This window comes from Pseudorca crassidens, chromosome 6, assembly GCF_039906515.1.
Source record: "Pseudorca crassidens isolate mPseCra1 chromosome 6, mPseCra1.hap1, whole genome shotgun sequence".
NCBI lineage: Eukaryota > Metazoa > Chordata > Mammalia > Artiodactyla > Delphinidae > Pseudorca > Pseudorca crassidens.
The window spans coordinates 3,394,998-3,420,213 of NC_090301.1; the positions used below are offsets into that span (position 1 = coordinate 3,394,998).

The window sequence follows — 25,216 nt, forward strand, 5'->3', positions numbered from 1 at the left end:
ACGTAAGCAAATTTCTTATGTGCTGTCTTTGATTAGTTTCCACCATAAGCAGTGATAATTCTGGGGTGCAGGTCTCAGTGGGGTTAGAAGGTCTGTGTTCTAAGTCTCCATCCTCCCCACCAGGGACTTTGTTTGTCCCCGAGCCTGACTCACACAACCTCGCGGGAAAGCCTCCTCTGAGTTAAGCATGAGTGCCCCCCGCTTTGCTCTCTGTGCCGTGAGACCAGATCACAGAGGCCAGAGGTGAAGGGAACCCCCTCACCTTAGAGGTGAGGAAACAGGTGTCGAGAGGGGAGTGATTGCCAAGGTCTCTGCAGGAGGAACCCTAAGGTTTCAGGGAAAAGACCCACCCAAATGACAGCTGTGCAGGGTGACCCTGAGACCACAGAAGCAATCAGCCCCCAGGCCCTCCTGAGTATCTGAGTCCTGGCCTCTCATGGTGCCCCTGGGCCTTTCGAGGTGAGAAAAGGTCGGCTGTTGGGGACTGGCCTGAGTTCAGGCCCCGGGGTGGGGGGTGGTTCTCACCACCTGCCGGTGGTGCGCTTTCCCTCTGCGTCCCTGGTGGGGGGAGCAGTGCCCCCCCTCTGTGTGCTCTGGCTCAGGTCCGAGGCAGACAGGATTCTAGATGGCTCTCGAGATGCCCACACTAGGTGTCCACACGCTGGCTAATCCCCTCTTTTGAGGGTGCCCAGGGCCTGGATACAATGATGCCAACTCTTGAGATTAGGTCATACTACATGCCAAAGGGGAAGAGGTTTTTGCAGATGTAACTAAGGTCCCTCATCAGCTGACTCTGAGTTAAGGAAAGGGAGATTGTGCCCGGTGGGCCTGACCTAATCAGGTGAGACTGTGATAGTGGGTCTGGAAGTCAGAGAGAGATCCTGATGGCCTCGAGGAAGCAAGCTGCTGTGTGTGAGAGGGCCTGGGGGCTTGGCGCTCTTTCGGGGCCTCTCAGAGCTGAGAGTGCCCTCTGACTGGCAGCCAGTAGCAAAACGGGACTTCAGTCCTACAACAGCAGAGGACTGGGTTCCACCAAGATTACATGAGCTTGCAGTGGACCTTGGGCTCCAGAAAGTCTGCAGCCCTGCCGACACCTTGACCGCAGCCTGTGAGACCCTGAGCACAGGACCCATCAGGCTGTGCCCAGATTCCTGACCCATGGGAACTGTGAGATAATACGTGTGTGTTGTAGGCGACCGTGTTGGTGGTGGCTTGTTACAGGCTGACAGCCAAGTACCCAGGCCCCGAGCCCCTGTCCACCCAGAGGCTGTCCGAGTGCTGGGCTGGCTCCGCTCCAGGCTGTGGTGGGAGCATCGTGAACTTGGGGCTCTTTCCTCTGCGCCCGGGAGTGACACGTCCTCCCCTGGGGCAGTCACTGAGGGTTCCGGGGCCACAGGTCACAGAATTCTTAACGCAGTTTTATTTCATAGCGATTAACCAGAACTCCTCTGCGAGGCCTCTTCCTCTGGAAAATTGAGGGAGGGCTTCTCAACCTGTGTCCAGTGCAGGGACCTTGGTCTCCCGCAGTCACAGAAAGGATGTGGGTGAGATGCCCGCTCTCTCAGATGCCTTCCTTCTACTCCCACTCCTCTGCGAGACGGACGCTGGGGACCTTGGTGGGCAGGGTGACCGGAGACCTCAGGGCAGCGTCGGGAGGGGAAGGGACAGAGAAGACTGGCACGAGTGGCTCTTCTAGGGGTTTCCAGCCGGCCCCTGGCGTATCTGGGCTCCCCAGACCTCTCCAGGATCTCTGCAAGCCCCTGCCCTCGAGGGTGGGCAGGAAAGGCGTGTGCGCAGCTGTGAGCAGGGGGCCTCTGCGTCCCCGTTCCCCCCATCTCCCCCTCTGCCCGCCAGTTGGGACCTTCCCTAACGTGGTCCATGGCGGCTGGAGAGTCACATGGGAGCTTCTTAAAGGACCCCCAAATCTCTTCTTTGGACAGGGTCTGGCTTTCAAACCTACTGTCTGACTGCGGGTGCAAAACTCCCATTTGGGGTGTTAGACGCTGGTTATTTACTACTTTGTCTCTTGCATTCCTGCCACAAAGCTGATCTCTACACCCCCCTTCCATCTTGTGCCCCTATCAACCTGCAGGAAGGTGGATGCTTCACGATAACTGGGGAGACGCCCATCCCCGTTAGAGAAAAGCACCTTCACCTGCATCAGAGCTGGACCCTCTGTCACACGGGTTCTCTGGGCAGAGCAGTGCGTCAGCACCCAGACCTTTGGTTCCCGGTCTGCGGGTCGGGGATTAGGACATCATTCAAAAGGGGAGAGGGGTTCTCAGTCTCCAAAGTGACAGGACAATTATGTGGTGGTACCCGGGGAGGCGGCTGCACCCCGGACGAAATGATTGTGTGGGGGAAGAACCCCTGTCCCCAGGGTGGTGTGGGTGCAGCTGAGAGAGGCCGGCCCTGGAGGGATGGTGGGAGGGAGTCCCCACTGGGACTTACACAGGTGTCCCCTCCAACAGAAGACCCCAGGACCCCGCAGGGCGCGGGGGAACCACGGAGCTGACAGAGCGTGTCTCACTGAAATTAAGGTGAGTCATGAGAACATAAAGAAAGCCAGCTTTCTGCACACTGTGTCTGCAGACAGATTCGTGGCCCACAGATCTCTACCTTTCTCAGCATCTGGCTCCCCCTTCCCCAGTGCTCGGAGACGCTGAAAATCTTATCTCAAAGAGGCTATTCCATCACTGCTGAGGCGGGAAATTCCGCAGCTCGAGTCGTGTGATGAATTTGGGAGGACGAGGAAAATGTCCCCTGCCCTCGTCTTGTGCCTAGACCCTCCCACCTCCGGGAGATGCAGTCAGGTTGCTGGGAGAAGGCATCAGGGAAATACAGCCCCCCACCCCGAGGCATCCAGGCAGGATGGGCTGGTCTGACCCCAGGACCAGCACACCCTGCCTTGCCCCTGGTTCCAGGCTCAGGGCCCCCAGCGCTGGCGCCCAGCTGTTTGTGGCAGGAATGAATTCATTTGACCCAAATACTTCCTTCTCTTCTGGGCTACTAGTTTCAAGCACAACAAAGAGCCCCACAGCTCGAGGGAGGAGCAGAAGGAAATAAATCAGCATTGAAATGCGACTCGTAACAAAACTGAGAAACTCAGGCGCAGCTGGGTGACCGGATGGGAGCGTGACTTCCGGCAGGTGCCCAGGTGCGCCCGCAGCGCCTGCATTAAGGTCCAGCCTCCCGCTGCCCCAGGTGACCACCTGACCACGGCGGACCTTGCCCTGAGAGCCTCTCCGTACGGGAGGAGGCCTTGGGGGAGGGCATCGCCTTGGCCCGAGGCTGCTGCCTCTCACCTGTTTTCTGTGAGCCTCTGCCTGGCCCCGGGGCCACGGCCACGCCCCAGCCCGCCTGTTGAGGGAACAAAACTTTCCCCTGGCCAGAAGCGGGGAGAAAGGGGACACACGTAGGGGCCCTGTGGGACCCGGTGATGATAGGGTGTCAGGCTCTCTGGAAGTGACCAGGCCTGGGGAACAGGTGAGTCATTGTTTAAACTTCTGCGTGCTTTGTCGACTGTGTGTGTCATTGTTTAAACTTCTGTGTGCTTTGTCGAGTGTGTGTGTGTGTGTGTGTGTATCTGTTTGTATCTGTGTGTCTGTGTGCATGTATGTGGGTGTGAGTGTATCCGTGTGTGTCATGTGTGCCTGCACCTTTGTGTCTGACGTGTGTCCATGCACGAGACCCAGTGCACAGAGTCAAAAGGGCGAAGTGAAGAGCCAGGAGTGTGTTCTGAGCGCCAGCGGTGTCCTTGCTCGTCCCGATGGCTTGCTAGGTCAGGGTCCTGGAAGGAGATTCCTATTTAAAGAGTGGCCTCTGGGAAAATCCATTTAAAGGCTTGAACGTAATGAATAGGGGCCCTTACAGGAATCCATTTCACATGGATCACGGTGCCCAAGTGCTACCGACTGACCTCAGAATAGACAACTGCACAGTAAGCCCTGCGTTCCTTACACGCCTGGGCGGGGAGAGCTGGAGGAGAACGTGCTCGCTGGCGACGAACTCGGCAGATCAGACGCTTCCCTGGAGCGACCCTCCCCCAGGAAGACCGGTTTGGACTTGCAATCTCTCCTTTTTTCCTTGGTGCAAGGAGATGAGCTTGTCAGAAATGAAAAGCCCGAAACCGAAATGCTCCGCAGGGTGTCCCTGTTGGCCCCGATCACGAACGTGGCATTCTTGAGATCGTCTCTGCGTTTAGAGACACTTCAGTAACACTGTCTTCATGAAATTACAGGGGCCGGGTCAGGAGTCACATTTTTCAATTGGAGTCCTCTCTGAACAGAGGGCTTCAACCTCTAATCAACGTGTAATCACACGAAAACTCATACATGAAAATGCTTACTGCAGTCTTATTTATTACAGAGAAAAAACAATTAAAGCCAAGTAAAAATCCAGTAACAGAGAAATAGTTCAGGAAATTGGAATCTTTGTAGGGGTATTATGTGATCATTAAACACACATAGGTCAAATGCATCTACAACATATGCAGTAATGTGGAAAACCGCCCTTCATATGTCTTACTTTTTTTTTTTTAATGTAGGATGCATAATTCTATGTTCAAATGATGGTTTGTTTTTAAGATTCTTATACAAAAAATTAGAAGAAAGTAGGCAAAATACCATCCCTCGTTGTATGAAGGCTGTGGAATTACGGGTAATCTCATTTTTTTCATATTGACAATTATGTGTTCATATTTATTGAAAAATAATGTTTTTAGATAAAGAGATGTGTCACCTGTATGTGGTATCATAGTAATGGCATGTTTATTCATACTCCACCGATTTTGGTTAATTCAGACATGTTTGGGGCTAAAGATTTTCTTGACTTAAGGAGAGTTTTATTAATTAGTGCACATAAATAGCAAGGAAAACTTAAAGGGGTATCTTTAAATACTTGAGAATTGCTGTAGGTGTGTTAGAACTTTCTCTTTATGTAAAATTACAGCACAGATCAGTGGAATATCTGCTTCTAAGCAGGTGTCTTAAGTACTTTCGCAAGAAACAAGGTATTAGCCTGGGTGGCACAGAAACCTGGGGAATTCCATTCTTAAAAGCGTTTCTTTTTTCCAGCTTTATTGAGACAATTGACATATATATAACATGGGGTAAATTTAAGGTATGTTACGTGTTGATTGGGTACATTTACCTATTGCAAAAACACCTCCACCCCGTCACATAATTACCATTTCTTTTTGTGGTGAGAACACTTAAGATCTACTCTCTTAATACTTTTCGAGTGTATAATACCATATGAGCTTTAATCATCACGCTGTACATGAGATCCCCAGAACCTGTGAATCTTACAACTGAAGTTTGCACCCTTTTACCAATATCATCCCACTTCCCACACACACCCCAGCCTCTGGTCACCACCACTCTACTCTCTGTTTCTCTACATTAGGCCAAAAAAAAAAAAAAAAAAAAAAAGTGGTTTGTAAGTGAGGGCTTGCTACTGAGATGACCATCTTTTGGGCAATGAGGTCCGGCCAGCGGCTCCCCGGCAGGCTTATTGCACCAGCGGTTCTTGATGTGGGTGGAGCGCAGGTCCTGCTGCCTCTGTAAGTGACTGAAATGATGCTCGTGCCTGGTGAATCCAGTGTGGACGTGAAGGCAGCCTGTTCTGGCTTAAAAAAAAATTTTTTTTTAAAATTTGTTTTATTGAAGTCTAGTTGATTTACAATGTTGTGTGAATTTCTGCTGTACTGCAAAGTGATTCAATTATACATATATATACATTCCTTTTCATACTCTTTTCCATTATGGTTTATCCCGGGATAGTGAATATAATTCCCTGTGCTATACAGTAGGACCTTGTTGTTTATCCATCCGTTATATAATAGTTTGCATCTGCTGACCCCAAACTCTCAGTCCATCTCTCCCCCGCCCCCGTCCTCCTCCTTGAGCCTGCTCTGGCTTGGACTCCTGCATCTTTCTCTTAGAAAAGCTGCTGGGCCTCTCTGTAAGGTGGGGTAACGCCAGGACCCCCGGAGGCTTCTTGCTCTGCTTCAGTAGAAACCTGTGTGCCGCCGAGCCGTGCAGGGGCCCTGAGCACACGGTCACCCTGCGCCTCAGTGGAGATGACGGGTCCATTAGCCTTGGTCCCCCCCTCCCTCGCAGTGTTGCAGGGCAAGGGCTCCCTGCCCAACAAGCATAGAAGCAACACTATGGCACTGGCTTTTGAGAAAAGACAGAGGTTTAATTCGAGGTCGACCGGCAAGGCTCTCAAACGTGTCTCTACAATCCACGTTTGGGGCAAAATTTAAGGGCTTCGGGGAATTTTAAACTTGGAAGCGAACCGGCTAGTCTTGAATTTCCCTATAAGCTACGTGCGCGCTCCAGGAAGCCAGCTTTTCCTTATTAAAGGACCTGTCCTTCCTAAAGTGCTCTGGGGGCAACACTTCTATTCTTTGAGTTTCCTAGTCTGGAGCTTTCTGGTTTGGAAGTCATCCTGGAGACGTGGGTTCCCGCCTTGCGCATGCGCAGTGCTGTCTCTGTACAGTAACTCCGGGTTGGATTAGTCAACCCACCTCTTTAAGGAGGCAAAACCACTTGAAGTTGGTCAAGGTTTTACGTGCTGTTACAGCAGCCTCATCTGAATACGTTGTCTGAATCTGAATGCCGGGTTGCCTTTAAACCTGTAACTTTCTGCTTTTCTTGGTCACTCGGGCTGAGCTGCCTGGAGGAAGCGGGTCCCAGCACCTCCTGGATGCCCCTCCTCTGGTTTCTCTTTCTGCAGAGATCCCAGCCCACTTTTTTTTTTTATTTGCGGTACGTGGGCCTCTCACTGCTGTGGCCTCTCCCGCCGCGGAGCACAGGCTCCGGACGTGCAGGCTCAGCGGCCATGGCTCACGGGCCCAGCAGCTCCGCGGCATGTGGGATCTTCCCGGACCGGGGCACCAACCCGCGTCCCCCGCATTGGCAGGCGGACTCTCGACCACTGCGCCCCCAGGGAAGCTGCCAGCCCACTTTGTGACAAGCTCCCTGGGGTTGGACTGGCTGTGCAAACTGTGCGGAGGAAGCAGCGTGTCTGTCTAGTTATGACTTGCTACGCCATCCCTACGGATATGCACGAGACATTTATTGAGCACCTACTGTCATCTCAGTGAATACTGTCTTTGCTTTCGTGAGCAGTTACAGCCCGGCGAGAGAGAGAACCAAGAAAAAAATAATTCTGCGAATTAAGGGAGAGCTGGAAACGGATCATTTCCATCAAGAAGAGGAACAGGGAGCTGTGGGCCCCACGATGCAGAGACTTTTCTCTCTTTTATGCACTGCTATTTATGGGGACTGGACACTCGAGCGGGAGTGAGGGGGTGGGGTAGGGGTGGCAGCTGCGAGACCAGACAGGAGGCTGTGGTGGGAGGGGGATTGCATCGAGGTGAACAGAGAGAAGAGAGCAGAAGTAGCAGCTTCACCGTAAGGCAAATTCCCCAGATGATTAGGCCGCAGGGTTGACAGATAAGCAGCTCTAGCAACCTCTGAACTTTGAGCCAATATCTTTTTGTTATCTTTCCTGCGGCTTCTGTCCTCATTCCGGACTCTGATTTGCCCTTTGGCCTGTAGAGCTGAATCCTAGGCTGTCATTTTATCCGTGGAGGGCCAGCCACTTTGGGGGGCGCCCCCATTTGTTCCTGGTGTTTATTTTATTTTGCCTTTGAGTTTAATTTCTACCAGTGGATCGGAAATCTGTAGCAGGACGGCTTTGAATTCCTGCATGGGTGGTGGGTTCTGGAGAGAGGACCGGCCCCTGCAGAACTGCATTCCCCAACCCCCGGGGCAGCTGCGGGTCTGCGGGATGCAGAGGAAGTCGCAGGGTGCCCTGGGGGATGTCATCCGTCGACACAATTAAGCATCATCCCCGATGGTGAAACTTGACAGCATCCCATGGAAGATGGGGTTCCAGACATGCTTTCCAGTAACCATTCAGCTCTGCTGTGTCCCTTTCGCCAGGGAGTGGATAGGCCTGTGAACCCTTCTCTGCCTGTAACTCCAGTCACCTTCTGTTTAGAAAGTCTTGTTGGTATTTAGGACTCCGTCCTGTTTGCTTTTAAACTTTAATCCCAAACTCGATTCTTTTCCTTTTGTCCCCACAGCGCAGACCAGACCAGTCTGTGGCTGTGGCTGCCTGTTGCGGACAGCGAGGAAACAGGGTCTGCTTCCTACTGCTCTCGCTTTTCTCCCTCCCTCTTCAAAATCCCTTCCCTTCCTCCATTCCCACCCACTGCAATGAGGTGGGAGAGGCTCTGTTCACTGAGCAGGCTAGCTCTGAGGTGGGTTTGGGTATTGTTCAGGGGAAGTTTTCTCTAGATGCAATCCAGATAGTAGACGAAGACAATGATAACAGTGGAATGCCACCAGTTTGCAGCCCCCGAATGAGACAGTGGACATAGGGACAGTTTTCAATGGCTGTTGCCTCCTGAGGAAATGCCCACCACACTCATGACAGTATTCTTGCCAAAAGACAGCCTATATCCAATCAGATTTCTGTTCCGAGCCACCAGGCTACAGAAAATCAGGGTTCAAGGGAACACATTCAATGACAACTTAGGGATGCAATCAGCAAAATCCAGACTGGAAACTACAAGGCAATCTGATTTCTTCAACAAATAAATTACAGAGAAAAAGAGGATGCATGTACATATACCAAGATTTGCAGGAGAGTTAATAGGATGTCTAGGAATTCCCTCAAACTAATCTTCGGAGGAAGGGGGGTTTGGGGATGTGGGTGAAACAAGATTGGCTACAGCTTATAAGGTCGGATCTTAAACGGCACCACGAAATAAAGGAAAGCTTCAAGTGAGCTTTATTAGGGAGCGCTCCCGGGCGAGGTTCACTGGTCCGAGAGAAAGGGGCCAGAGAAGTCGCTCCTGGGCGAGGGTTGGGCAAGATTTTATAGGGGAAGAAGGGAAAGGGGTGTGGTGAATCTGGGAGGGCGCAGGGCATTCCTTATTTGGTGGTCTTTTCGGGTATCCTGGTGGACCGTTAGTCCTGCCCCTCGAAAGGCAGGAAGGCTGGGCCGGGTTCAAAGTCCCCAGGTCAGTTCCTGGAACTGGGTGGTCCGGAATGTCTCCAGGGCAGTTTCTGGAACTGGGTGGTCCGGAGAATTTCGGTCTGATGCAACCTGTGAATCTGATTGTGTTCCCCTGCCTCGGGCCAGTTGGCCTTACACAGCTGATTCTCGTGGAGGTGGATGATGGAGATCTGAGGTCCACCAGAGCGACCTCCATCCTCTCTGTTCTGGTACATGCCTGAAATTTTCTACAATGAAAACATGTGCAGGGTTTGCCCAAATTAATTTTGATCACAGAGCCGTTTTTCTCCAGGGCATATCGCTGTGGGTTCTGAGGCTTTCAATACAGTGGGAAGGAATGCAATGTTTTGAGATCCTTGAAACACCAAGCTTTTTCTTGAAACACCAGTTGGAATCCATGAACCACAGCTGAGAGAGTGCTGTACCTTTTAGGTATTTCAGAACCTTTTTGGAATGAGTCCTAGGTTTTTCAAAAGTGAGAGGTGATGGAAAGAGGGCAATGAGCCAGTATGATGACTAGCACACGATCACTACTTTGCAGGGTACGAAGCCGTTCATATGCATAGGCCCCTGCCGGGCACCGTGCACACGCTTTGCAAGCACCTCACAACACTTCCACCCTGTCCGGGGGTGAAAACCCCTACTTCCCACCTAAAATAGGGAAACCCAGTGTGTGCTCTGTGCCAGTCCTCTCAGGAGGCAGCCGTCATGGTGGAAGAGACACCTCACTGGGAACGAAAGCTTCGGTGTGAAATTGGGCTCCGCTGTGGATAAGACTTCCGTTTCTCTGTGTCCACTCATTCATTCATTCAGTCACCCATCCATTCATTCACTCACTCATTCATTCAGTCACTCACTCATTCATTCAGTCACTCATCCATTCACTCACTCACAGCAGGTGTATATTATAGCTATTGCTCACCCCACTTTCCAGAAGGGGAGATGGGGTGCAGAGTGGCAAGCCAGGTGCCTCTGACGTGGAGCTCCTTTCCGTTCAAGGCTGTCTGTATTCATCCAGGGCAGCAGCGTCCCGGGGGCCCACTTGCTGAGAGTATTTGGTATCTGACATTCAGCCTCCGTCCATCATTGTCTCTCTGCAGGGCATGGCGCAGGTGGATGGGGTCCCCCGGCCCGGGGCTGCCCTGGGCCAGGCCTGCATCTTCAAGCTGGTTCTCCTGGGCAGTGGTTCTGTGGGCAAGTCCAGCTTGGCTCTCCAGTATGTGAAGAATGATTTCAGGAGCATCCTGCCGACCGTGGGATGTAAGTGACGGGACAGGGCACCTTTCCTTCGTCTCCTTGGTGGGGGAGCCAGGGCTGCTGACCCACACGTGGGGCACCTGGGGATGAGGCCGCCTGGGAATTTCCCAGGCTCTCCTGGAGCCTCGGGCAGTGCCTGGCACGTGCAGGGAGGGCATGAGGTCCACCCCAGGCAGGCATGCACACGGGATCCAGAACCCAGACAGGTTTCAGCTCAGCTGGAGTCTGCGGGGGCCGGGGACGGGGTGGGTAGTGTATCCGCGACAGAGTTTCTGGCCCCGAAGGGTTGGGTGTGTGAGGGCTTCTGCTGGTGGAGGGGGGAGCCCAGAAGAAGAACCTGCCTCCAGGCTCTGCCACTCAGCCCTCTGAACAAGCCGGCCTCTCACCCTGGCTGGTTGCTCTCCTGCTGACGCTGCTCCCTTTCTGCCTGGACTCGGCTTACCCGCCTGGCCTGGGCTGGCGGATAGGGTGGGTGCTGTAGGGAGGGACGGCAGGGAGGGAGGCCTCTCTCACTGCACTGCTTAAAGAGGATAGCAAGTCGTGGCTTTCAGAGGGGAGGGACTTTGGCGCATCTGTGGACAACTGGTCTCCTTCACATCCTGTCTGGGGGTGAAAAGCCCCACTTCCCACCTAAAATAGGGAAACCAAGTGTGTGCTCTGTGCCAGTCCTCTCAGGAGGCAGCCGTCACGGTGGAAGAGACACCTCACTGGGAACGAAAGCTTCGGTATGAAATTTGGGCTCCGCTGGGATAAGCCTTCCGTTTCTCTGTGTCCACTCATTCATTCATTCAGTCACCCATCCATTCATTCACTCACTCATCCATTCATTCACCCGTCCATTCATTCACTCACTCATCCATTCATTCACTCATCCATTCATTCACTCATCCATTCATTCACTCACTCAGCAAGTATCTGTTGGGTGTGGCCTCTGTCCCAGGCCCACATTAGGTGTGGAGGATGCTCTAAGATGCCAAGCAGACACACCAACATAGAAATAGAGCACAAAATTCAGCAAACGGTATTAACTCCTTGGGGGCCCTCAATCTTCTCAGAAGGGTGGTTCCTGAGTCCCTGAGGAATATGCGGCCCGAAGGGATCTGCCAGGGCCAGGCCCCCAGAAATAGTGGTGAGAAGGGCAGAAGCAGGGTGAAGGGCTGGCCCCAGGACGGGAACGCAGGGAGAGCTGGTAGAGACCGTGGATTCAGGCCGGCTGAGGGGCACGCAGGGCCACCTCTTCTCCATCAGCAGGAAAGTTGACACCGCTCACCCGTGATATCAGACTGGGCTTTAAAAAAATACGACCAAGGGCCAAGTCTGGCTTCAAGTGGGTTTCGTTGAGAGCAGAGACCACAGAAGGGGGCCAGGCCAAGCTGGGATTTTGAGGGCTGTGTCCCTGGGTGTGAACCTGGATTCCAGTTCAGGGGAGGGAGACAGCAGGGACCAGACTGGGCGGCTTGTCGGGCTGGATCTCACTCTAAGACCGAGGTCTGAGGCCAGGGCTCCCAGGGCCCTGCTTGTTTATGCACATAAGGTTCTATGGGGACACAGCCCCGCGCATGCCTGTGTGTCCTCTGTGGCTGCTTTCCCTCTGCAAGGGCGGCTTTGAGTTGATTGCTGGCAACGCTGACAGTACATCCCTCGAAGCCTAAAATGTTTACTACAGGGAACTTCCCCCCAAAAGTTTAGGACCCCTGCTCGAGAGCCAGTATCCCAGGAGGCAGTGGGCGGCCAGGGGGTGGGCTCCAGCAGGCATGGAGTGGCCTGGGGACTCACGGTGAGCCGAGAACTTAGCTCAGTGGGCCCAGGGAGGCCTGCAGCTCTGACCTACCTTGTGGGGCAGAAGAGGCCCCACACACAGAGCCAGGCCGAGGCTGCGGGCGGTGCTGGTGTTCTGTATTTCCGGGGAGGGAGAGGGGAGCGCAGACAAGTTTGCTAACTCTCCCAAGCGAGAAACCCGCAGGTCCAGCGCGCTGCAGCTCGTGGACGGTGGGTGGGGCGCCCTGTCTCCCCAACCCCAGTCACCTCCACCGCTTCCTTTAGCTCCAGCAAGTCGGGGGCCAAGCTGTCACCCTCCCCAGGCTGTCCAAATCACCGTGCTCTCTTCAGGGGTCCTACGAGGGTCAGGAGGGTGCACAGAGCCTGGGCTCGGGTCAGGGTGGGGGGTCCTTTGCTTGGGTGGCAGGCCGGGGTGCACCCTCTCCACTCTTGGTCCTCTGCACGCCCCGGCCGTCCTCCTCCTGCCCATGCCCCTCCCCCAGGCCCGGGCTCATCTCCCCAGGACCCCGCCTCTGCCCTGGGACTGGTGCCCTAGGCCTTGGCTTCCTGGGCTGCCGTGGCCCGCAGCCCTCTAGGTGGGTTAGCGGTCCTTTATTCAATCAGCAACCAGCCTATTTGTGGAGCACCTACGAGGTGCCAGCCACTGAGCTGGGTGTAAGGGACGTAGAGATGAGCGCGCCCTCCTTTGCTTTGAGGAGCTAAATCCCCTGTGGGAATGACGGTCTCCGCCACGTACATCTCTGGGCCTACTTCACATGCCTTGTATACCTTGTGATGTTCTTACGACCTTTGCAGGTGGATAGTATAATGATTACTAAGTTTTTATAAACATAAATAAATAATATTATTTATTATAATATGATATTTAATCACATATTATATTCTATGTGGTTTTATTAATTATTATGCTATGATAATTATTATATTATTATAAAAGCAGACATTCCCCCCTTTTTTGTTTTTTCTGGTTTGGCCACGCCGCACAGCAGGTGGGATCTTAATTCCCTGACCAGGGATCGAACCTGCGCCCCCTGCTTTGGAAATGCAGAGTCTTAACCACTGGACCTTTATTTTATTTATTTTTGGCTGCTTTGGGTCTTCGTTGCCACACACGGGCTTTCTCTAGTGCGGCGAGCGGGGGCTACTCTTCGTTGTGCTTCTCATTGCGGTGGCTTCTTTTGTTGCAGAGCACGTGCTCTAGGCCCACGGGCTTCAGTAGCTGTGGTATGTGGGCTCAGTAGTTGTGGCGCATGGGTTTAGTTGCTCCGCGCCATGTGTGATCTTCCCGGGCCAGGGCTTGAACCCGTGTCCCCTGCATTGGCAGGTGGGTTCTTAACCACTGTGCCACCAGGGAAGTCCCTCTGTGTATCCCTTGAGGCGGAACCAGGACCCTGGCCCAAGGCTGCTCTATTGCTTCTTGGCTGCCCCTCCCTTGTCTCTGCATCCTCTCCCTTCCCTGATTAGCAACGGTTCGAATCTGCCCTCTGGAACTCAGGGAAGGTCATGGGGGCTGGAGTCTGTTCCCTACAAACAAAAGCGAGGGGCATGGAAAGGCTTCTGTGCCCAGGAGCCCCCCAGGGTCCTGCTTGGTTTCAGTTGTCACCCTTTCCTGCTGCCCCCTTTCCTCAGACGGCCACCCTCACACTCCCGAGGGCAGCGGGGGGACCAGGGCCTGGCATGTCTTTGGTGGTGCTGCCTTCAGGGCAGGCCGGCTGCAAGACCCTCCAGCCCTGGGGAAAAGCGGGGGTCCCTGGGCCCCTCCAGAGGGTCTGGATCTGTCGGTGAGTGTGTGGAGTGGCCCCGCAGTGGAGGGTTACACAAGCACTGGGCACAACTGTGCAGAAGAGCGCCCGGGCCGAGACAGGGTTCCAGCCACCCTGTGGCAAGACTTGTCCTTCCAGAGGAAGCCGGAGCCGTAAGTGTGGCAGGCGGTGACAGACTCTTGTCTCTGAAGCAGAGCCAGAGTGGAATTGAGCACAGCCTCCCGGGGGCGTGGCCTGCTGGGAGGAGACCAGAACCCCCTGAACTCCTGGCTGCCCCAGCACCACAAAGCCCGCCAGGCCCATCTGAGAGACGGGCTGGCAGGGGAGGTGGGCCACTGCCAGACGCGCTGATGGTGGCTGGGAGCTTGGAGCACCAAGAGCTCCCGCAGACCCCCTCATCCTGGAATCCTGAAAGGCAGCAGCAGGGGAAATTCCGGCCCAGTTCCCTGCCCTGCACGTTGTAGTGACATCTTTGGAGGGGTGGTGACATCTAGTGCTTGCGTTCGGATTTGCTGGCAGAAGCCAGTTTGGACCAGCTGGGCCTTGCCTGGGGCGGCGAAGGTGCGAAAGGTGCTGGATTTCGCCCCACCTCCCTTCCCTGCTGAATGAAACATTGCTGGAGCCCAGGTGACCCTGAGAAGTCACCCATGTTGTGTTCCCTTCCACCGGGAAGCAGCTCGTGACTTTTACAGAAAAGAGAGCGCCGCAGAGAGGGCTTCAGTGAGCAGGATAGGACGTTTATTTAAATTAAAAGGTCAAAAAGCAAAACGTTTCCTTGTGTTAACATTTAGTTGAGACACATTTTAATTGGGGGCAACAGAATGCAAGTTGAAGAACAACCCCCAGTGAATTCTCTTGCCATTCGTTGCCCACTGGGGGTCCATTCAGCTCAGCAAGTGGAAGGCACGCCGGCTTCCAGAGGCTGGGGAGGGGGCCGGAAGCGTCCCCAAGTGTCCCCACTGCTGGGGCTCCTGTGTTGAGGTCTGTGCTGGGGCCAGAGGAGGCTGGAGCCCTGCTTTGTGTCACCATATAAAGCAATGCCAGGTGGCCCCGGTTCAGAGTATCGTCTGGTAAAAATGTGCTGGTGTGTCATCTCCACCAGCGTATTCTAGAAACGTGGACAATTCTGGGTTCTGGGCCTGGGCCTGCTCCCACATCCCAGCTTGTTGCCAACATCATTTCAGGAAAAATCTCCCAGTCTGTCTGAATATCTCGGAAGTTTACTTTTTAATCACTTTTTGGCTTTAGCTGTGAACAGGTAGAAAATGTGGTCAGTGGGTTTCTGAACAAGGAAGGTGATACATGTGGGCTCTTTTGTGGGTTGGAGCCAGGAGTTCACGGGGCAGGGGGTGGAAGTTTGCTTTGGATACCAGCCCAGGGGCCCACCTGGGGGGTCTGTGTCTCTCTCCAGGGGAGACGAGGTGCTGCGGTCTGTGAATATCCAACAGCCGCTCATGCCACGTCATTGCTCGGTGTGTAAACCCTGCGCTCCTTGGAAATCGGTTGGGAGTTTACATTGATTTAAACTCAGCCACCAGCCATCATTTTCAGAGTAGAACAGAAGCTAAGATTGTTAAGCGAAGGAGGCAAACCTGAATTTTATGCCCACCTGTAACCTGGCGGTGATGACTTTTAGGCTGAAACCAAAATCGCACACAGAAGTGTGATTTGACCTGATAGCAAACAGACAAAGGGTGTGGATCAAAGGCTGCTGTTCCCAGGCAGTGACCTGGGAGAGCGGAGAGGGAGGGGAGGAAGGGGCGTCAGGTGCCACACCCTGGACCTCGTCTCTTTTCTCCTGGGTTTGACAACCGCCCTGGGAAGAGGGCACTGTTGACTCTTGGTAAAGGAGGAAGCTGGGATCTCTAAGGTTGAAGCAAGCCGACAGAGTTTGTTGCAGCTGATAGACTTCCCTCCAAGGCCCAGGCGTGGCCCTCACCCTCAAGACCTCAACAGTCTTAATGGAGCTTCTGTCCTGCTCCGTCCTGACAGTAGCCCTGTACGAGCTGGGAGCTGTCAGTCCTACTGTTGAGCTGAAGACGGCAGCTTTCTTTGACCTGGTGTGGTGTTCTGCTGGGCTGTCATAATAAACACCACAGACTGGGTGCCTTAAATAACAGAGGTTTATTCTCATAGTTCTGGGGGCTGGACGTCCAAAAGCGAGGTGTTGGCCAAGGAGTTTTCATCCTGAGCTCTCTTTTGGCTTATGGGTAGCTGCCATCTAGGTAACTGGCTGTGTGCTTCCATGGCCTCTTCTTTGTGTTTGCATGGAAGGGAGGGGAGAGAGAGAGAGAGAAAGCAGACAGACAGACAGAGACAGAGAGACAGAGAGAGGAGACAGAGGGAAGAAGAGAGAGAGACAGTGAGAGAGAGGGAGTGCATTCTTACAGAGGCACTAATCCCATCCTCAGGGCCCCACCCTCATGACCTCATGTAACCCTAATCGCCTCCCAAAAGCTCCATCTCCAAATACTATCATACTGAGGGTTAGGGCTTCTATATGTGAATTTTGGGAGGATACAATCATTCGGTCCATAACACCTAGGAAGTGTATCTGACTTCGAGTTTGTGGACGAGCAGAAAAATCCAGGATGTGCAGGCAGAGGGTGGATCAGCGGTTTCCATTTAGGAGTCACCCCAAACTAGATTCTCATGAGAGAGAATCATGATCTTACCCTTTCTATGCTAAAAATCTCAGCCCAGACTTGTCTCTTATTCTCTGTCGGTAGCAAATTGAATCGTGTCCCCCAAAAGATTCGTCCTCCTCCTAATTCCCAGTGCCTATGAATGTGGCTTTATTTGGAAAAAGGGTGTTTACCGATGTAACTAGTTAAGGATATTCCTGGATTTCGGGTGAGCCCTGAATCCCATGACCAGTGTCTCTGTAACAGGAGAAAACAGATGCAGAGGGGGTGGCCATGTGAAGACAGAGGCAGAGACGGGAGAGATGCACCGACAAGCCAGGGACCACCGACAGTTGCTGGTCCCCACCAGGAGCCAGGAGGGGGTGTGGAACAGATTCCCTCTCAGAACTTCTGGAAGGAGCCAACACTGGAAACACCTTGATTTTGGACCTCTGGCCCCCAGAACTGAAAGGATAAATATCTGCTGTTTTTAGCCACGCTTTTTGCGGTTATATTTGTTATGACAACCCCAGGGCACTAACACACTGGCCTTGGAGTGAAAAATTTAACTCCAAGCATGTGGCTACATTTACCAGAATCTCCCAACAAGCTTCCAACCCAGCCCGGGTCTGGGCAGGACAGAAGCTTTGCCTGGAGTCTCATCCCTGGCCCCTCCCAGTCCCTGGTCTAGTTCTGTATATGACATACCCTATACGCTATGGGGGCAGAACATCTTTTTTTTTTTTGCGGTACGTGGGCCTCTCACTGCTGTGGCCTCTCTTGTTCCGGAGCACAGGCTCCGGACGCGCAGGCTCAGCGACCATGGATCACGGGCCCAGCCGCTCCGCGGCATGTGGGATCTTCCCGGACCAGGGCACGAACCCGCGTCCCCTGCATCGGCAGGCGGACTCTCAACCACTGTGCCACCAGGGAAGCCCAGAACATCTTTTTTAAAATTTATTTTATTGAAGTATAGTTGATTTCTGCTGTACAGCAAATGACTCAGTTATACATACGTATATTCTTTTTCATCCTTTTCCATTATGGTTTATCACAGGATATTGAATACAGTTCCCTGTGCTCTACAGCAGGACCTTGTTTATCCTTCCTGTATATATACTAGTTTGCATCCATCCCTCCTTCACCTCCTCTCCCCCTTGGCAACCACAAGTCTGTTCTCTATGTCTGTGAGTCTGTTTCTGTTTTGTAAATAGTTCACTTGTGTCATGTTTTAGATTCCACATATAAGTGATATCATATGGTATTTGTCTTTCTCTTTCTGGCCTACTTCATTTAGTATGATAATCTGTAGGTCCATCCATGTTGCTGCAAATGACATTATTTCATTCTTTTTATGACTGAGTAATGTTCCATTGTATGTATGTACCACATCTTTATCCATTCATCTGTTGATGAACATTAGGTTGTTTCCATGTCCTGGCTATTGTGAATAGTGCTGCTGTGAACATTGGGGTGCATGTATCTTTTTGAACTATAGTTTTGTTCGGATATATGCCTAGGAGTGGGATCGCTGGATCACATGGCAACTCTTATTAGTTCTTTGAGGAATCTTCATACTGTTTTCCATAGTGGCTGCACCATTTTACATTCTGGGGACAGAACATCCTGGTGTTAGTAAATAACTATTTTAAAGTCACAACACTTTGGAAAGCTATGCTAAGGGGAAAACAGTCTTCAAATGAAAGGTGGATTGCCCAATATGTTGAATGAATGGTTTGGGGATAGACCTTTCGTTGTGTGTACTTATTAAGCAGGGACAATAGTGCATAAAAGTCCTTGCTCTCCAGGTGCTCCCTGTCACCAGGGGTGACAGATGAGAACACGGAAGTCTACCTGTGCAGTGGGTGAGTGATAAGCACAGGCGGGCTACTGTAGACCACGCCCAGGGAAGGGGGCCCCAGCACTGCCCCAAGGGCTCACACTCAGAGACCCGGTGGACATGTAGGGAGGTGGGGAAGAGGAAGGATTCCAAGCAGAGAGGTCAGTGGAGAAGGGAGGTCAGCAGGGAGAGGTGTGGGTCAGGCTGGGGGGTTAGCAGGAGGCCGGGAAGGTTGCAGGGGAGGAGCTGGTGTGACCGTCAGCATGCCAGCTACCTCGCTGGACACCCACGGGGTGACCCTGGTTGTCAGAGACCCTTCCATGCCTCACATAGTACAGAGGATTTGAATAGGACCCTGAGAGTCTATCTTCCCACCCAAAGCCTCTGTGGAATCTGCAAAGGTCTGCAGCAAATTCCTTGCCACTCTTTGCTTTTTCTGGAAAATGCCATCTTCTAGAAGAGGTGTTTGCTGAGCCTTCCCCACTGAGGGTGACAGGAAGCACAGGGCTGGCTGTCTCTGGCTGGTTTGCTGAGCCCAGGGTTCACGCTGGCCCAGGCTGAGCCGTGGATAAAGACCTCGTCCTCCATGTAAAACTCCTTCTGGGCTTCTGTTTCAGGTGCGTTCTTCACAAAGGTGGTGGATTTGGGGGCTGCGTCTCTGAAGTTTGAGATCTGGGACACGGCTGGCCAGGAAAAGTACCACAGCGTCTGCCACCTCTACTTCAGGGGTGCCAATGCTGCGCTTTTGGTGTATGATGTCACCAGGAAGGTGAGGCTCACCTGGGTGTGTCCCCGCCCTCCCAGGCACATGGATGCAACCTTCTGGCGGCATTACGTGACTGACCTGTGCTGGTGCTTTATGTTAAAATCGTGAGCACCAGTGGAGAATCCTTCAGTGAAAGTCAGTCACCTCCTCCGGGAAGCCCTCCCTGACAATCCCTTTGCCTGCTGCACAGTTAGGTTTGCGCCCCTCCGTGGTCCTCTTGGAGTACCCAGACCAGTGCACCCCCATCCATCACTCACGATTCCTTGGGTGCCCACGGAGCTGGTGAGGGGGGTGTTATGAAAACAGGATACAGCCCCTGGCTGCACATCCACTACAGAATCTCATCGGGCCAAACAGCAGTGAGCAGATGCTTAGTGTACCAGCAGGGAAGGGTGGGGTTCTATGGGAGTTGCCAGGAGGGGCACCATACTTCCTGCAGGAAGGCTCTAGCTGAGACGTTGGGAGAAACAGGATTAGCCCTGTTGGGCAGGGCCGGGCAGGGAGGTGGTGGTGGGCATGTGAGTGGCGAGGGGGAAGGGATTTCCGGTCAGAGGGCAGTGCTGGTGGAATTAAGGAGGTCGAGTGCCGTGTGTGGAGCCCCTGCAGTGCTGAGAGCAGGCCTACTGGGTCAGCATGGCTGCAGGGGAGAGGGGCTGTGTGGGACTCAGGACACAGGCCCCGTTCCCGGGTCTGTGGGGCACTGCAGTTAGGATCAGGGTTTGGTGTGACAGCCACTTCCCCACAAAGTGGTCCTTGAGGGTATCGTGGAGCAGAGGCCCCTAGAGCTCCAGGTCTGACTCGGAACCTCCTGCAGCCCCCAGCCTCCTGCTGGCTGGGTGAGGACAGAGCTGCCTTCGGCCCAGACCACCCGAGGCCAGAGAAAGACCAGCTACCCCTGCTCAAGGGGCAGAACAGCCCTTGGGGCCCGATATAAGGCCAGTTGGATCATGTGCCATTTTATGTTAAAATCGTGACAACCAGTAGATTCCTTCAGTGAAAGTTGGTCACCTCCTCCAGGAAGCCCTCCCTGACAGCCCCTCTTCCTGCTGCACGGTTGGGTTTGCGCCCCTCTGTGGTCCTCCCGGAGTACCCAGAACAGAGCACCCCCATCCATCCCTCACGGTTCCTTGGGTGGGTCACTTGGATCCTGTGTTTTACGCAGGGTAGCTACCGACACTTGCCTTGTTCTTCCTGGGATGGCTGAGGAAGACCACCGGGTTTGCCTGACAGTCCTGTTTTCCTTTCTCAGGCTTCCTTCTGCAAGGCGCGGCAGTGGCTGAAGGACCTGGAGGAGGAGTTCCACCCGGGAGAAGTCGTGGTGATGCTGGTCGGCAACAAGACGGACCTCAACCAGGAGCGGGAGGTGACCTTTGAGGTGGGCCTGGAGACGGTCATTATGTCCCCGGTGCAGGAGGGGGGAGGGACCCCAAACACACACGCCCACCTACCGACACACTCATACACACCCCCCCCCCCCACGCGCACACACTCACATACCACTTTAGCTTCCCTCCTGGGCGAAGGTTTCTGGTCTCTCCTGGGAAGGTCAGACCCAGAGGTGTCTGCTCCTGGCTGCGGGGAGAGCTGCGAGCATGACCGCAGCCTCCCGAGGGCTGGCAGGGGCGGGCGCAGTGCAGGGAACGGTTTCCGTGAGGAAACCACGACCCTTCCCACCCTCGCTCCTTCTTTGAGTAATGGCGGGTTTCAGATCTTTCTCTTTGTGTTCAATAAACTGTTCAAGAAGGGGCAAATCCAAAGTTTTTGCTAGGAAATGAGCAAGGGCGAGAGAACCCGAAAGCTGCAGCTCTTCTGTAAAACGACCAACAGCAGAATAAATGCTCTAGGCGGTTGCTTGCAAAGCGGGGAGAGCCTGAAGCAGGGAGCAAGGGGGTCGCGCGCGTGTGTACAGGACGCGTGTGTGTACAGGACGTGTGCGTGTACAGGACGCGCGTGTGTACAGGACATGTGCGTGTACAGGACGCGCGTGTGTACAGGACATGTGTGTGTGTACAGGATGCATGTGTGTGTACAGGACACGCATGTATGTGCAGGACGCGTGTGTGTACAGGACGTGTGTGTGTACAGGATGCATGTGTGTGTACAGGACACACATGTATGTGCAGGATGCGTGTGTGTACAGGACGTGTGTGTGTACAGGATGCGTGTGTGTGTGTACAGGACGCGTGTGTGTACAGGACGCGCGTGTGTGTATAGGACGCGTGTGTATGTACAGGACGTGTGTGTGTACAGGATGCATGTGTGTGTACAGGACACGCATGTATGTGCAGGACGCGTGTGTGTACAGGACGTGTGTGTGTACAGGATGCATGTGTGTGTACAGGACACACATGTATGTGCAGGACGCGTGTGTGTACAGGACGTGTGTGTGTACAGGATGCGTGTGTGTGTGTACAGGACGCGTGTGTGTGTACAGGACGTGTGTGTGTACAGGACATGTGTGTGTACAGGACGCATGTGTGTGTACAGGACGCGTGTGTGTGTATAGGACGTGTGTGTACAGGACGTGTGTGTACAGGACGCGTGTGTACAGTGGTGTCTGTGTGTGTGTATGTGGGGGTGGGTTTTAGGAGAGGCTCTGGGAGGAGGGGCAGATGAGGGGAGAGCGGGACGGGGAGGGTGCTGGGCTACAGCGCAGGGCAGGAAGGGGAGGAGTCTGGGGGCAGGGGGCGGCCAGCGGAGGCCGTGCTGAGTAGGCGCTGGGGCTCAGAGGCAGAGATCCCAGCACCGGTGTTGGGACTGGGGGCTTTATACCGGGGCAGCCTTGAGTCCCTGGGGTGGGGGCCTGATGGGTGATTTAGGAAGAGCGTGTGGGGCCCAGGTCAGGCCGAGTTGGGAGACGGGGCCTGGGTGGGGAGACCCACTGGAGGCCGGGGGCCCAGCTCAGGGACGGGAGGGGTCTCCTCTCCGCTCTCCCAGGACCCCTGCCCGCGGGAGGGGGACCCCGTGGCTTAGACTGCACGGAAGCGGCCACCTTGGGGCCTGGGCTGTAGACCCTGGGCCCCCAGACCCCACCCTGGCTTCTTGTTCCCTCTGAGCTCCCACTGAGCTGGGCCTTGGGGGCGGGGGGCAGACCCCGGAGCCTCAGGTGCCTGGCTGGGCAGAGGCCAAGCTGACCTGTGGCCAGTGCAGCTTTCACATTGACTTGGGGGCTTTTCATCTTAAAATAATTTCAGAATTACAAAAATTGTTGCAAAAATACTACAAAAAGTCCCTGTCGGCCCTTCTCCCGGCTTTCCCAAATGTTAACATCTTACGTAAGCTCGGAACAACGAGCAAATCAGGAAACGAACGTTCAAACTGCTTTACAGCTGTTGCTCAGATTTTGTCATTTCCCCACTAACGCCCTTCTCTTGGTCGCGGGAAATCTGCTCCTAGATTTGGCCGTTGAGAGCGCTCCCCTCCGCTGGCCCTGTCACCTGCCCTGTTATTCTTTGAGGGCTTCCTTCCTTTCTGGCTCACCAAGTTGTTCCAGGTTCACCTTTGTCCTTTCTCGGCCCCAGCCCTGGAATCAATCATTTCCCCAAAGAGCCCTGGTTCCTAGTGCTGGGGAATGAGTTTAGGAGTCAAGATCTGTGCACTGGATGTGCTCATTCCACGGAGGGTGAGGTAACCGTGGCTCCCATCCTGGGGAGCCTCCAGGACAAACTGGCAGACGGAGGGCTGGGGACCTGTAATTTAGGGGCCAGAGGCTCATTGGACCCGAGGACAAACCCCTAAAATGACCCCATCTGGAACCCCCAAGCTAGTTGGGCAAAGGGGGGTATTTGAGTTTCATTCATGTGACCCAGATATGAGCTACCTGAAGTCACCGAGTCTTCAGCTGTACCAGGTCACCTTGTCCTTTAAAATACAAGTAATAATGTCCCCATCCCTGTGTCTGGGAAAGGGCTGAGAAGCTCATTGAGGGGTGGTGAAGAGCAAAGCTCTGTGGGCCAGGCTGGGGGTGGGGGGAGTAGACACCGCTGGGCGCCATGCTGTGGGCACGGCCGGCCCAGCCCCCAGGGGCCGGCTCAGCGTCAGGCACTGAGCACTGCGCCTCCTGGGAGGGTCCGGAGGCGAGGGGCCTGCACGGGGAGGCCCCCAGCTCCTCCTTCACCCCGGCCTTCCCATGAACGCTTCTCCGCTTCTCGGCCACACGAGCAGCCCTGGTGTTTCCCAGACGCCCTTGCTCTGTACACCCTTCACTCCACGTAGGTCGGACCCCTGTGGGACGGTGGTGGGGGACCCAGAGAAGGGCCGGGCTCCCACCAGGCTGTCCCCCCTCCCCTTCCATGTTTCCTCTGTTCTCACTTGGTTTCAGAGCCCACCGGTGCCAGAGAGCCGTGGTAGGGGCAGGAATCTCGCCAAGGAAAGCATCCTTGGACCCCGCTGTGGGTGCCGGGCTCCCCTGCCAGCGAGCACCCTCCCTGCCCTGCTCCCTGGTCTGGGCCCCCTTCTCTGGGAGCCCCAGAAACAGAACTTGAGGAATGACGTTCTCTGCTGGTGCAATTGTTTCTCAGTGTTTCTTGGGTCTTCCTGTTAGAAGGCGTCTAAGTGTTCTCGGGAAACTTCTGATGATTAATGTGGGCTTTCCGTGGCCATTTCCGTCAGGAAGGGAGGGAGTTTGCAGAGAGCAAGGGGTTGCTGTTCATGGAAACCTCGGCCAAACTGAACCACCAGGTGACTGAAGTCTTCAGTGCTGTCGGTGAGTGACCAGCCTCCGACCCCAGAGCAGGGGGTGGGGGGACCATCACTGGGTCTTCAACAGGTCTTCTTCTCTGGCAACCTGGGACCCAGCAGAACGTCCCCAGGGCCTGGAAAGTGGGCAGGAGTCAAGGGCCCGTGTTTCCTGCTTCCTGGAAAACATCAGGGAGGGTGGGACCCTGGGGGATGCCACGTGTGCAAGGCGAGTGCTGGGCTGGGTTGGGGGATTTTCCCCCCAACCAGGCCATGTCCTTCTCCTGTTGTCCCCAGCCCGAGAGCTTTTGCAGAGACAAGAGAAGAAGGAGGGCCAGAGGCAGCAGGGGGATGCACGGCTGGCTCTGAATGAGACGCCCCCGGGGCGGGGCAGATGCTGCGCCCGCTAGAAGGGGCCACTCCAGGAAAGGCCGTGGGGAGGATGCGCCCAGCCCACAACCCACTGGTCCTCAGGGTGAGCCACCGCCAGCTCCACGTCGCTTGTGGTACTTATCCCGATTCACTGTTGATGCTGGCTTGCTCCTCAGTCCTAGAGGCTCTGCAAGAGGGCATCCCTTAGAATAACCACCTCCCAAGCTGGTGGGAATCATTCAGGAGAGGGTCCCATGTCCAAGGCTCCCAGAAGGTGTCAGCTCCACCTCTCAGACACCAGATACCGACTGAATCCCTGATGTCCTGGGGGGTGGGCACGCACGGCCCTGCCCTTAGCTGCCTGGCCACCAGACACTGGAGAATGAAATGGTCAGAGGGGAAATAAAGATCGGAAAATCACCCAGTATGCACTTGGTGTTGGGCAGGGGGCTGCCCGGGGGCTTGGGGCCCCCCTGCTCCTGGGAGGTGGGAGAGGGGACAGCAGGCCCAGCTGCAGGGGGCAGTGCCAGGGAGAGATGGCGTGACCATCATGGGGCTGGGCCCGTCGTCACGGGATCTCTGTGAGGTTCCCCCGAAGGACGGTGCCTGACAGAGGGCAGCTGGGGATGGGGGTGGGGGAGTCAGGCCCCCTACTCTCTGCTCCTCTCTGTGAATGCGAAGTGGTGCTTGTGCAAAGCACGCCAGGACTCAGACTTCAAGCCGAGGTGCAAATTGTATCGCGTATGAGTTTTTCTCCGAAAAGTAAACCGATTTCTATCATGTGGTCCTTTTTGTTTTTCCAAATGTTTTTTTATTGTGGTGAAAGTCACATAATATAAAACATACTATTTTAACCACATTTAACTGTACAGTTCGGGGGCACTAAGTACATTCACATTGTTGTGCAATTCTCACCATCATCCGTCTCCTGAAGTTTTCACTTTCTTAAATGGAAACTCTGTCCCCATTACACCCTGAGTCCTCATTCCCCCTCCCCCCCCTCCCCTCCCCCGACCCTGGAATTTATCAATGGACTTTCTGACTCTATGAATCTGGCCATTCTATGTACCTCGTGTAAGTGGAATCAAACAGTATTTGTCTG

The 25,216-nt window shown here is 54.2% G+C and overlaps 1 protein-coding gene across 1 annotated transcript; it reads left to right on the forward strand.

The window, feature by feature from the left end:
- The first annotated feature begins 3,240 nt into the window (after positions 1 to 3,240).
- RAB17 (RAB17, member RAS oncogene family) lies at positions 3,241 to 24,898 on the forward strand. Its single transcript, XM_067739810.1, has 6 exons — positions 3,241 to 3,486; positions 10,137 to 10,296; positions 18,917 to 19,068; positions 20,315 to 20,440; positions 23,677 to 23,770; positions 24,040 to 24,898. Exons 2-6 carry the CDS (start codon positions 10,140 to 10,142, stop codon positions 24,150 to 24,152), a joined length of 642 nt encoding a protein of 213 aa, XP_067595911.1. The 5' UTR covers positions 3,241 to 3,486; positions 10,137 to 10,139; the 3' UTR covers positions 24,153 to 24,898.
- Positions 24,899 to 25,216: the final 318 nt, after the last annotated feature.

Coding starts and splice junctions, on each gene's coding strand:
- RAB17 (XM_067739810.1), top strand. CDS start 10,140: ATGGCGCAGGTGGATGGGGTCCCCCGGCCCGGGGCTGCCCTGGGCCAG. Junction 19,069..20,314: donor TGTATGATGTCACCAGGAAG/GTGAGGCTCACC, acceptor TTCCTTTCTCAG/GCTTCCTTCTGCAAGGCGCG. Junction 23,771..24,039: donor TGAAGTCTTCAGTGCTGTCG/GTGAGTGACCAG, acceptor TGTTGTCCCCAG/CCCGAGAGCTTTTGCAGAGA.